We start from the raw sequence: 13,482 nt of genomic DNA, 5'->3' as shown, positions 1-13,482 counted from the left end.
ACAAATATGCAACGCAGCAACAAAGGAAAACTACTGAATCAAAGGCTCCGAGTTTGAGACAGGCACATACATGCAGAATGTGGCAGAGTTGAACAGGATAGTGGGATATCCGGCCTCCCTTAATATGATACAGTGGTGTAACAGTACAACATAAAACGAACCATAAAAATCATTTGAAAAAAGATGAACTCATCTGAATGAAACAAATAGAAATACATATAGAACAAACACAGGGCTTGATAGGGAGACACAAATAATGACACCCGCTGATGCAATCTCCATTTCAATTCTAAATTTTGTATATTATACAATATATAAGTTATATTATTATGGTTGTGTGGCAATATTAATTATATTTTGTGAATTTTAAATGGTTTTCGTCCCACCTAACACAGCTTAGGTGTAAAATAGTTGTCCCATTAGGACTTTGTGTGTCAGTGTTAGATCACCTGCCATCGGGGTGATCCGTGGGATAACTATAATAAAAGTCAGCCAAAAATGCTTTGACACGACGGAATGTAAATGAATTGAAACTAGCGAACCGTTAGCCTAAGCTGTACTAAAACGATAAACACAAATCAATTATAACTGACGACATTCAAAAACATTGAAGATATTATCAGTTTCTGAATCAGATTGGTTACTTGAGTCATTAGATTAAATAAAACACAAATACACAAAAAAAACGAGAAACCAACACAGTTACTGAAGATTATTTTTAAGCTTATTGCAACTATACTGACCGACTTTAGAAACGCAACAATTGATTATTTTTGTGTTATTTTTGAATGAATGTGTCATCCTCAAAAGCTGTTACAAACGCCAAAATAATTGTCAAAGAGGTGAACAAATTCTGTCTGACATGTTTTAGGTTCTGTTTTACACCTTCTGATTTTGCATTTGTTCAACCCGTTAATTAGTTTTGGCAACTATGCGGTTGGAACTTGAGGGCTTTTGAGGTTTTCCTTCAGTCGATTATTTTGCAATTCAGAAGTTGGGAAACATTTATGTTTTTGTAAGGAGAAAGAAGTCTGATAAGGATGAAAAGAAATTAGAATCATATTCAAAACAGTGTGGTCCTGGCCATTGATTGACGACCTAAATTATCCCATTGACTGGGACAGATTAGGTGAACGTTCGTCGGTAACGACCATTGCTCACTTCTTACTTGTTATAGAATTTAACACATCGTCTTTTATAGAACACTGATGTATATAAACACATCGTACTATTCCGGATTAGTTTTTCGAATTGCTTTATTTAGGTGTTGAGAACCTTTGGTGACCCCACAGATTCAGTGTCTTTAACAAGTACATAGTGAGCAGTGATTGTTACCGACAAACGTTCACCTAATCGGTCCCAGTCAATGGGATAATTTAGGTCGTCAATCAATGACCAGGATCACACTGTTTTGAATATGATTCTATAAGAGAATCAAACAAGATTTGGTAAAAAAAAATCAACAAAAGCAGTGTTGTGTTTCTAAAGTCGTTCAATATAATAGAAATATAAAAATAGAAGATGTGATATGAAAGTCGATGAGACAACTCTTCACAAGAGACCAAATTACACCGAAATTAACAATTATAGGTAACTGTACGGCCTTCCACAATGAGCAAGACCAATAAGGCATACTCAGGTCTGTTTTCTCTCAGAAAAAAACACAATTTAATCGAGTCCGATACTTACAGTATCCTTATATTATAGGAAATTATATTCAATTTTTAAGACGTTTGGTACGGATCAACACCTTATTATTATATTTGTTACCTGCATTTATTTGTGTATGTTTATTATGGTTTTATATATATTTTTAATGCAAGCGCTTCAACACACTGATGGACTACAAAAATACATATTTGGAAATCAGCATTTATTTATTTTTGTCAATTCTGCACACATACGACTTGTCTAATCTCGTAAGACCCTTGATAAGATTTGCTTTGCCCGTACGTACAAATCGCCACCATGTGGCACGTTATTCGGGTCTTCTGTTACAAGTAGCTCTGTCCTCAGTGTGCTGAAAATGTCATCACCTTCATGAGTTTCATCTCGTATTTGTTCTGGTTCATTTTCATTTACAGCACTTGCATTTGGTTCAGATATCAAATCGCGTAAAGCGATGCAGTCTGAGTTCATGTTGTTTAGAATTCCTGTTACAAAAAGTGCATTGGGACTTCTATGATTTTCAGTTGACAATCCGTGGTTATTGTTTTGAAATCTGTTTTGCTCTAGAGAATAGTTTAATCTTGGTAGGAAGACGAATTGTAAGATTTTGATATCATCTTCGTCTGTAATATCTAACACACCACGATACTCTAAATAAGTGAACAAATCGTAATATTCACTTACAACATTATTCCAGACTTCGACCCAATATCTCTCAATGCGCACATTATGGCAACTTTTGCCCTTGATCGCACTGCCTCGGTCACGCCCTCTGTATTCCTCCATAAACTTGCATACATCTTCGTTTTCCACACCCTTGTCAACACGAATGCGAGAGGGGACGCCATATTCACTGACTGCTTGTTTAAACAAGCTAAGAACTGTTGCTGACTTGTTATTAGTACTGGCATACAAAAATGTTACAACTCTGCTAAATCCGTCTATTGCTCCATGAATGTAGATGCCCCACCTAAAAATTAAAAATGCATATTTTATAAGAAGTAGATGTAGACACCTCATGTGGAAAAATCATTGCAGCATGTGTAGGTTTTCAAAAATTATGTGAGTGTGATTATTTTAGCCCGACTGTAACACAGGCATGTTGGGTACTGTGAAAGTGGTGTTTATTTTTCAATTAGTTGGTTTACTTAATTTTAGTCTTAGATGCATGATTTTATCTTTTGGTTGTTAATGAAGTAGTTGAACTACCTGTCAGTAACTGCAATTTCTCCTAAATCCGATAAGTGTCTTTTTGTTGTTGGATTATACAAGTATCGAACGAGTTCCATGTAGTTTTTTTTTTATGTTTATCCATCTGATGGGTAAAGCCTTTTTCAACTGTTGTTTTCATAGTTCGTTATTATGTCGGACATTTACACTACTGTCCCAAGTTTGAGGAGGTTTGGGATTCCAATGACATGTTTAACCTCCCGATTATATATGCATGTGTCTGTTGTCCCAAGTCAGGAGCCTGTGATTCAGTGATATCCGTTTATTGATGTGTTACATATTTATTTTTCTTTATTTTTTTACATATATTAGGCCGTTATTTTTCTCAATTGAGATGTTTTACATTTGACATTTGATATATATCATTGATATTACTAAAAACGCCCTAAATTATAACAGGTATTTGGTTCGATAGAAATCAATCAGCCCAAAGTTTTGAACACATAATATAAATATTTGTTGTATTTGTTTATTTAAGGAATGACTGTAATATTTGTTCTGTCTATTCGAAATAACATAATTATGCGCGTTATTCATTTCTTAAAATTCAATTATAAATTCCATTTTAAACCGTAGAAAACCATGAAAAAACGTTGATGACGTCAAGGTCACATGACTAAATTATGTTTGTGGGTTCATAACAAAATAACGTCAGCCAATCAGAAGACGCGTTACATCCAAAATTAAATTATTTACATTTAAACAACAAATGCTGAAGTACTGTGTGTAAATTTTAGGGTAAATATACAATATATGTACATTGTCGGATAAATATACAATATATGTACATTGTCTGAAAAATATACAATATATGTACATTGTCGGAAAATGTTTTATGTATTTGAGCTCCATTAGAAACAGGAAAAAAACTAGGCACCACCGAGCTGTTTGTTTCGTTGCGAGTATGATAAAACAAATATTGTTTTTATACTGAAATTAACACCCAAAACTCGAATCTTTCGTTGCCAAATGTAAATAACGAATAAAGTATAATTGTTCTAAATAAAAGGAATGTTCTGGAACCTAACAGATAACCCTAGCCATTTTTGGCATAACTTTTTTTAACTTTTGGTCCTCGATGCTGTTCAACTTTGTACTTGTTTCGGCTTTCAAAATTTTGTATCTTGGCGTCACTAGTAAGTCAGGTGTGGACAAAATTTCTTCTGGCCTATTAAAATTTTAAACTTGTCGAAGTTGCCTTTTGTAAGCTATTATTCGTGTGTTTCTTTGTCAATTGTGTTCTCCTATTTATTTATATCGTAGTCCTGTAATGTTGTGTTGTCATCTTAATGTTATTATACACATGGCCATAAAAGAGGAGGGTTTGGCATGCCACAAAACCAACCATTTTTTCCATTAAAAATGTACTGTGCCAAGTCAGGAATGTGGCCATTGTTATATTATAGTTCGTTTCTGTGTGTGTTACATTTTAACGTTGTGTTTCCCCTGTGTCGTTTGTTTCTCTTATTTTTGAGTGTTGATTCACATTACTATAAGATGTGTTACGGTACTTATCTATCCCAAATTCATGTATTTGGTTTTAATGTTATATTTGTTATTCTCATATGATTTTGTCTAATGCTTAGTCTGTTTCTGTGTGTTACATTTTAATGTTGTGTCGTAGTTCTCCTCTTATATTTAATGCGTTTACCTCAGATTTAGTTTGTTACCCTGATTTAGATCTTTGTCCATGGATTTATGAGTTTTGAACAACAGTATGCTACTGTTGCCTTTGTATATGTCATTGTCGGAAATAAAAAAAAAGGTGTATTTGTACTCGTTTTTTTATGGAAAATAATATATAATATGCTACAATATTCGAAAAACATCAATTGCCATCACTTGCCTGACAAGTTTATGGTTCCCATCTATGTGCCATAGTGAATTCGGAGATGGGACCCTGTATGTTCGTCGTTGAATATTTCGTCTGCTCAATGACCTTGTTGCACAACCAAATGGATCAACTGAGTTACATGCCTGTCGCACTCTTCTCCTTTGAACTGTAATTCCATTATACTTAAGTCTCTGTAATATCGAGTTTGGTCCAATTTTTCTGTTGGTGCCTATAGTATCTTTCACTTTTTCACACAGTTCCTCATCTGATATACTGTCGTATTTCCCCTCACGTAATTTGATATTAAAAGATCTATTAAAACAAAATTATCAACATATATCTTACACAAGATAAAAATATAATGCCATAAGGTCAAGTTTTAAGGATGTTTGCTACTCTGTTAAAAAATAACAAACTTTTTGAAAGACTATAATGAATTGAAAGTATATAAATAAAGAAATTAAAAAAGAAGAAAAAAATGGAGGGTCTGTGTACTCGTTTTCAAGATATAAGCCATTGAAAATTTGGCGGGAAATTTTTCTCTCTGGATTTTTCATATATTTATCTTTGCACCTTATTTCTTTCAAATACTATGAAAAAATAACTAGAATTTTATAAAATTTTGAAATATGGCTTTTTTAACTTTATGTAATAAAATTATAAAAAGAAAAGTAGGGTTAGTGGGCATTTTTTTTTAATAACAATACATGGATAAAACCAGAGGATTCCGAAAATCTGTCAAAAAGTCCAAAAAGTGGAGGAGCAAACATCCTTAACTAAAGTCTCTAACAATCAATATTCATAAAATGACAAATCCCAATCTTACCTTTGTGGTATGGAACCTTGCAGTACAATTTCAGAGAAATACATACACTTAATTAAAGACAAGTTAGTGTCTGGAAATTAGGAAAACGTTTCTTTTAGTAACTCCCTAATTCCTTAACGTTTTGGCAATTAACCCAAAACCTAATCTCAGCCTTCGAGGTATGGAACCTTGTTATACAGTTTCTTTGAGAGATACAAAATTTTACACACATATTGTTTGGAAACTACAGAAATAATTGTTTTTGGCCCATAATTCCTAAACTGCTGGTACCATAACCTCCAATATAAATCACCACATTTCTTTCGACGAAATAGTAATAAATGTTATTAAGTAAATAAATAAAAAAAAAACTAATTTCCTATCGCTTAATCTATTCCGTTTATTGTACGCTTTTACGATATTATCAAAACTATATAGAAAGATGAAAAGACCTTGAAACAATTCTCGATCTGTTTATACTTTTTTCTCAGTTTTTATCGCAAGAATAATGTCACTTTACATGAACGGACTCCGTTGGTAAAGTGGTAGATGAATAGAAACTTGAAGTAAAATTTTGGTTCCTCAAAGGAAGCTTATCTGTAAATAACCATGTATAAATGAGTTCAGCATGTTCATTAAGGCATACATGCAGATGATATTTCAAATCTGAAGTGGCATTTGCTCTATCTTTTCTTTTAAACTATCATAGACAAAATAATCAGTAATCATGGAGAAATTCTATATCTACTGAAATTCATATTAGACATGAACGTCATAATACTTTATGCACCAATAATAGTAAATGAAGAAATCTTTGTTGTGTAATATACTAACCTTAGTCTACGACGTATTGTTGATTCAGATACATGAAATGTTTCTGCAATTTTGCTTGCACTTATTCCATATTTAGTTAAAAATTGAAGTTGACCGGCAGTTATTACAAAGGCTGGTGAACCCTTTCTTGGTTCTTGTTTTGGTGGTCTGTAACCCTTATTTGAAGTATCTATAAATTCAAATAAAAATACAAAACTGGAATGAAGGACAAATATAAAACAATCAGAATATCATGAGAAATAAAATGTTCAAAAATGCATGCTTCATTTCTTGTGAAACTGTGAAATGAAATGTTAATAAAAGATTTGGTTGACCACGAAGCATCATGCAAGAATATAATACTGCTAGAATTATCAATGTTATCGCTAGTACTTCAATCAATTTTCTCCAGTGGTTTTCATACTAAAAACACAACGCTAAAACAAACCACAACAGAGATAAGTTTTAATGAGAATTGGCAGTCTTTGCAATTTTCATGTGGATCATTTCCTAATTTTGGAAGGAAAGACTTTTATGTCGAACACATCTGTTATGTTATCATTGAAGATTGGCGATAAGAGATCGTCCAAAATAAGCTAAATGAGAGCAAAATACGAATAGCATACCATCTTCGTCGTTGGCTTCTACTTGGTCCAATGTTTCACCTAATTCAGTAATTGACGCTAATATCATAACGATTTCGTTATCAGACAAGTGCTCACCACCTCTTCTTACACCATTCTTCAGTATTTTGAGTCTGGAATAAATAATTATTTTTTTTCCTCAAATGTACAACAATCTGCAAAATTATTGTTGAACCAATCGTTATAGTTCCAACCGGCATGTTAATAAAGGGACGTTTTTATTGCTGTCAATAATATGACATGTACAAACAAATGCATAAATCAATTCGTCATGTTGAGCTACATTTCTTCATTGAGTTCTAATACACATGGATGAAAAGCTAGGTGATAGCCTGAAAGATTTGTCGAAACATCAAAACAACAACGTATACTTATAATCCCTCCTATACATGTATAGTCCGATGTGTTTATAAAAGGATAAGAATATTAACAATTAGAGGCTTTTAAAAGGCTGTGTCGTTCACCTTGGTCTATATCAATATCAAACAAAGGACACTCTCTGTTATTGTTTACGAAATAAAATCAATGACAATTTTTTTAGTTTTATTTTTTGTTTTCTTGACTTCTTATTTGTTAGTAGGATTGTGTGTTTTTTTAAGCTTACCATTTTTGACTATTTAAGGTTATACCTATCTATCAAAATTGTGTTTTGGTGATGGTGATGTGTTCGTTGATATTGGCCCACCTCTGTTGCGCCATATTACTTTAATGAACACTCTTGCTGTTAACAATATATCTACCTATAATGCATACTGCTTACAATTATATCTACCTACAATGCACTCTGCCCAGTAGTTACAGAGAAAAAACATTTTGTAAAAATTTACCAAAATTTACAAAAGGAGTAGGTTCAGTAAGACCCCTTTTTGGCCCCAAAATATAGCAGTTTTAAAATATTGTTCAAATGTAAACTTTTTGTTATTAGTGTACAGTAGAATGCTTCTGCTACATATAAATATGGGCTGTTTTTGACAATACAATAAATATTAAATACGGTAAAAGCACCATTAAGTCATGATAAATTACTGAAATCTTCACAATTTAGCATTCTAGTTAAATCTTAGACGGTTTTCGTGTGAATCGTAAGTGGTCGCATTTGTGTTCATCCTTCATATTAAAATGTAAGTTGTATTTTATGATAAAACATAACATATATAAAGATTTAGGATGAACACGGATGCGGCCATTTTTATTTTTGACAAACACCATCTAAAAAGTGGCTTTTTTTTTGCATATTTGTTAGATTTTTCATATTTGAGCTTTGATCGGGTCGTTTTAGATGACTAAATCAGTTAAAATCTTTCACAAAAACCAATTGATTAAAATGAAATAGACACTAAAGTGTTTAAAAAGTGGTCAAAATCTTTCGTCAGATAAACTTGAAATCTGAGGCCAAAATCGGTCCTTACCGGTCATTCTCCTTTATGCATAAACTCATCATATACGCCAGACGCGCGTTTCGTCTATACAAAAGACTCATCAGTGACGCTCGAATCCAAAAAAGTTAAAAAGGCCAAATAAAGTACGAAGTTGAAGACCATTGAGGACCAAAATTCCTAAAAGTTTTGCCAAATACAGCAAAAATTGTTTTAAAAAAATGAATTAAAGGACAATAACTCCTTCCGGGGTCAATTGAGCTTTGGCTCCACATGACTTATCTGTATGTTTTACTTTGCTGTACATTATTGCTGTTATTCTATCTATAACAAGAAGTAATTGTAACAAGATGCTGTTACGAAGTCTCACAAACAAAGCTCACATAACTCGCCATTCCTATGGTCCCATCCATTTACAAGTTTTCAAACTTTGGGGGTTTGTGGTGACCACTAAGGACTATACCTACATTTCATTTGATTTGTTTTATTGTCCCCACGGATCTCTACTATTTAAAAGTTTTTTAACCATGTGGGGATGGGGTTGACCCCCATGGACTGTCACTATATTTCATTTGATGTGCTTTATTCTTCCATACAAGAAAATATACGGTTTAGGGGTGGGATCTTGACCGTATACACGTTTTCTAACAAGAGGGGGTGGGGAGGCCTTCCCTTTCATTTCATTTTATTTGTTTTATTGTCCCCTACAAGAATATATATGGTTTAGGGGTGGAGATCTGGAATGTTTACAAGATACTAGCACATTCTCAAATTGAACGGGGTGCGGGTAACCCCCAGGGACTTCCCTCATATTTCATTTGTTTTGTTTTATTGTCCCCTACAAGAATATATATAGTTTAGGGGTGGGGATCTGGACCGTTAACAAGATAATAGCATATTATCAAATTGAACGGGGTGCGGGTAACCCCCAGGGACTTCCCTCATATTTCATTTGTTTTGTTTTATTGTCCCCTACAAGAATATATATAGTTTAGGGGTGGGGATCTGGACCGTTAACAAGATAATAGCATATTCTCAAATTGAACGGGATGGTGTAACTCCCATGGACTTCCTTTTAATTTCATTTGATTTGTTTTGTTGTCCCATTCAAGAGTATATATGGTTTAGGGATGGGATCTTGGCAGGATAATAACATATTCTCAAATTGAAGGGGGTGGGGATGACCCCCAGGGACTCGCCCTGAATTTCATGTGATTTGTTTTATTGTCCTTTGATCATTTCTGGAGACTGCGTGTGTCCGTCACTTACATTTAAGTTATATTGATTTGAAATTTTTTTTAAATAAAATCCCATAGGATTCTATAGTAAACCCCTCCTTTCTTTCTGACTCTCAAATTATCCCTTAATAGACCTCAATACACAAACAAAAGATTAATGGCTCACCTAGACATATTATTCTAACATTTTATGAAACCCTAAGTAAATCTGACAAGCGGTTTAAGAGAAACCTCAATGATGATTCTGTTCAAGTTTGATTCTTTTTTGCCTAGTTTTATAGAAGATTCTTAAAAGAAAATGACGGACGACAATAGCTCGGGACGAACGCCGGACGCCATGTAAAAGCTAAAAAGTGCTAAATAATCAAAATACATAGTATATACAACTACACTAACAACAACAGCAAATACATTATTAGAGTCTCACCTCTTTAAAACATTCGATATTTATAAAACATAATATAATATTAACAGATCAATTTCTAAAAGAGCCACTCTAAAAAGAGTTATGCAAAACTGTTGAGCACACATTAAAATACATTTATATACAACACAATAACGACTAATATAATGTGTAACTTGCGTGCGTGATTAACATTCTTTGCAGAGTTAGTTACTGGTTAAAAAGCTGGTTTCTTCACGACGAGTCGGAAATAATGTGTTTGCTTTAAACATAATTACCTGTCTTGAATATTTTTTCTTGTGGACAATTCTATGGACTCTGCACTCCCGACTCGAACGCAGTAATCTATGGTTGACTTAATTTGATCTAAAAAACCATTCCTAGCATCGGTCGCCATTCTTTGGAAAGGTATAGAACGAACAATTTGATTGGTTATTCTGTAAATGATGTAGGTGCAACTTTAACGCATTAAATGCAACGTTAACGCGTTAAATGCAACTTTAACGCGTTAAATGTTATTTTAACGCGTTAAATGCAGTTTTAACGCGTTAATGCAACTTTAACGCGTTAAATGTTATTTTAACGCGTTAAATGCAACTTTAACGCGTTAAATGTAACTTTAACGCGTTAAATGCAACTTTAACGCGTTAAATGTTATTTTAACGCGTTAAATGCAGTTTTAACGCGTTAATGCAACTTTAACGCGTTAAATGTTATTTTAACGCGTTAAATGCAACTTTAACGCGTTAAATGCAACTTTAACGCGTTAAATGCAACTTTAACGCGTTAAATGCAACTTTAACGCGTTAAATGTTATTTTTACGCGTAAAAGGCAATTTTAACGCGTTAAATGTAACTTTAACGCGTTAAATGTAACTTTAACGCGTTAAATGCAACTTTAACGCGTTAAATGTAACTTTAACGCGTTAAATGCAACTTTAACGCGTTAAATGTTATTTTAACGCGTTAAATGCAGTTTTAACGCGTTAATGCAACTTTAACGCGTTAAATGTTATTTTAACGCGTTAAATGCAACTTTAACGCGTTAAATGCAACTTTAACGCGTTAAATGCAACTTTAACGCGTTAAATGTTATTTTTACGCGTAAAAGGCAATTTTAACGCGTTAAATGTAACTTTAACGCGTTAAATGTAACTTTAACGCGTTAAATGCAACTTTAACGCGTTAAATGCAACTTTAACGCGTTAAATGGAACTTTAACGCGGTAAATAGAACTTTAACGCGTTAAATGGAACTTTAACGCGTTAAATGTTATTTTAACGCGTTAAATGCAACTGTAACGCGTTAAATGCAACTTTAACACGTTGAATGTTATTAATACACGTTAGAACAACTGTAGTGCGTTAAACACTACTTTAATGCGTTTAATGAATCTGAAACGCGTTAACTGCAATTTTACAGAGTTAAAAGTTACTGAACGTGTTTAAAGCAACGTTTGATTTAATTAAAGCTTTCTTTTCATATCATGCTAATTAAAAGGCTATCATATTTATATTTGTCAACCTGTCTTTACGCTTCGTCTTGAAGAATTTTTTTTTATATATCAGGCTTTAGATAGTGACTTCGTCTTTTTGCATTATGTGATGTCTGTATCTAACATTTACGTATACTTACATAAGTCTCTGCAGGTGAAGTGGTTTTTTTTTCTGCAGATGGTTAAAACATGACATATCTTTACTATATCTATCGACCATGCCTCAGTTAAACATTACAATCGGATATTGCTACACGGCTATCAGTCAAATAACCGAGGCCTTTTTTATTTATTTTAATCATTTGAACGTCATTGATGAGTCTTATGTAGACGAAACGTTCAATTAGCGCAAATACAAAATTTCAATCCTGGAACCTATTATGAATTTATCAGCTAACATTTGTATGTGAACATGTTTAAAAGAGGCCCTTAAGAGCGTGCATCGAGCATCTAGTAAACCATGCCCAATAATGTAACGAATCTGTGCCAAAAGAAAGATGACAATTTGATATCCATTGGGGAACGAGGATGTTATTCTTTATTTTTACTACTTACTAAGTCGGTTTTTTTCGCCGCGCAATCATTCATTTTCGATATTTTTACCTCTAAATACTGCGTTATTTTGTAAGATGCCATGTACGGAGAACAGATTATTATTATGGGGGCTTCGGATTCACAATTTACAAGTAGGGACGGGATGTTGGGTTTCTGATGCATATACTAGTTACATTCGGATTTGGTAGATTTATAGATACGTAGTCTTTGAACTTGTATCTTAATATTTTTTGTAAAGGTTTAAACAGATCAGTACTTTTTTAAGAATTTTTGTCATTGTATAGAACCTATCAAGTTAAGGTCTTGGGATAATCTATTATATATTGAGCGACCACATAACAAGCGTTAAGAGAAGACCAGGGGTCAAAACCTGGAATTACAGCAGCTAGGGATGAAATGAAAAAAAATGTAAACTTCGGTTGAAGAGAATCTTAGATGTTATCCACCTCCACACATTTTGATCATCCGTTTTGGGTTCTAACGATTTGGGTTTAATTTAAGGAAAAGAGCTCATTGAGCAGATAAGGTTGGACATTGTGCGATTACATGTATTATTGCCAAATCTCTCCTTGGTGTGGAGTGAAATTTCGCCTCGTATATACTGGCACTTGGCAGATAATCAGGTGGCTATCAATTCGACTCGACAACGAGTTAATGCAGCTCTTCGCAATATATTCAAGAATAATTAATTCATGGCCTTGTAATATGCCAACCAAATAAAAAAGCTCAAGGAAGAGATTTTTTCAGGAACGACGGAGTGCACTTGTCAGATATACATGTAGGTAATGATGTTTTCTTAAATAATGTTCAGGGAGCTTTAGAGTCGTTTGCAAGTTTGGACCGTCGAGTATTTCCTATTTGATAAATTTAATTATCTTTCAGTACGGTGTAGTAAACTCGTTGGTGATGAGAGTGTATAGACCTTCTCATTTGGTGGGATCTGGCAAGATGACAGGGGGTCATGACCCTATAATTCTACGTTAGACCATATGTTAAAATATTCTACTGTGGTACCACAGGGAAGTTGTGTCATTTATTAACGGCTTTCTCTTGTTTACCAGAGCGGCCGGTTCATCGCTGTTATCAGTTTTGAATTTTATCATCCGAGTACGTACCGAGGAAGCGTTATTCAAATTATGGCTTAGCGTCAGTATGGGGTCGTGCTCCTCGTTCACTCTAATTTTCCATCGAGGAACTTTTGTTACTTCTGTTACCAGAAGAACACCTACTTGCCAGTATTAAAAATGCCGGCGGTTTGTATCGTCTTGCCAGTCCTCGTTTACTGTTTTTCACCTGCGGCCGATTTGATTCCACATACGATTTCTTGAATTATTTAGTTTTAAGGAGTTGCGGAATGGTCGCCTATGAGACAACTCAACTGTATAAACAACGTTGGTATTGGCATCTAAAGGTAACCGTAC

At 33.7% G+C, this 13,482-nt stretch overlaps 1 protein-coding gene across 2 annotated transcripts; it reads right to left on the bottom strand.

Moving 5' to 3' along the window:
• Window positions 1–1,858: 1,858 nt before the first annotated feature.
• Window positions 1,859–10,494, bottom strand: LOC143044742 (uncharacterized). 2 transcript variants are annotated; one of them, XM_076216869.1, is made up of 5 exons: window positions 10,290–10,494; window positions 6,977–7,107; window positions 6,372–6,540; window positions 4,745–5,044; window positions 1,859–2,638 (listed from the first exon to the last, which is right to left on the bottom strand). In XM_076216869.1, the coding sequence occupies exons 1-5, from the start codon at window positions 10,406–10,408 to the stop codon at window positions 1,912–1,914; spliced, it is 1,446 nt and encodes a 481-aa protein (XP_076072984.1). In that variant the 5' UTR covers window positions 10,409–10,494; the 3' UTR covers window positions 1,859–1,911. The 2 variants fall into 2 exon arrangements, with proteins under 2 accessions (XP_076072984.1, XP_076072985.1); XM_076216870.1 differs by lacking the exon at window positions 10,290–10,494 and adding an exon at window positions 7,599–8,167.
• Between the last annotated feature and the right edge of the window lie 2,988 nt (window positions 10,495–13,482).

The sequence above is a fragment of the Mytilus galloprovincialis genome, chromosome 9, assembly GCF_965363235.1.
Source record: "Mytilus galloprovincialis chromosome 9, xbMytGall1.hap1.1, whole genome shotgun sequence".
NCBI classification, from domain to species: domain Eukaryota; kingdom Metazoa; phylum Mollusca; class Bivalvia; order Mytilida; family Mytilidae; genus Mytilus; species Mytilus galloprovincialis.
Note: the sequence above shows the minus strand (reverse complement) of the source record. Positions and strands in the feature narration are given on the sequence as shown.

What these genes read in the sequence shown, in the direction of transcription:
- LOC143044742 (XM_076216869.1), bottom strand. Translation starts at nt 10,408, where the DNA reads ATGGCGACCGATGCTAGGAATGGTTTTTTAGATCAAATTAAGTCAACC. An exon ending in AGAAGCCAACGACGAAGATG is followed by an intron (nt 6,541 to 6,976) that starts GTATGCTATTCG and finishes TTGAATTTATAG; the next exon opens with ATACTTCAAATAAGGGTTAC. An exon ending in ACAATACGTCGTAGACTAAG is followed by an intron (nt 5,045 to 6,371) that starts GTTAGTATATTA and finishes TTGTTTTAATAG; the next exon opens with ATCTTTTAATATCAAATTAC.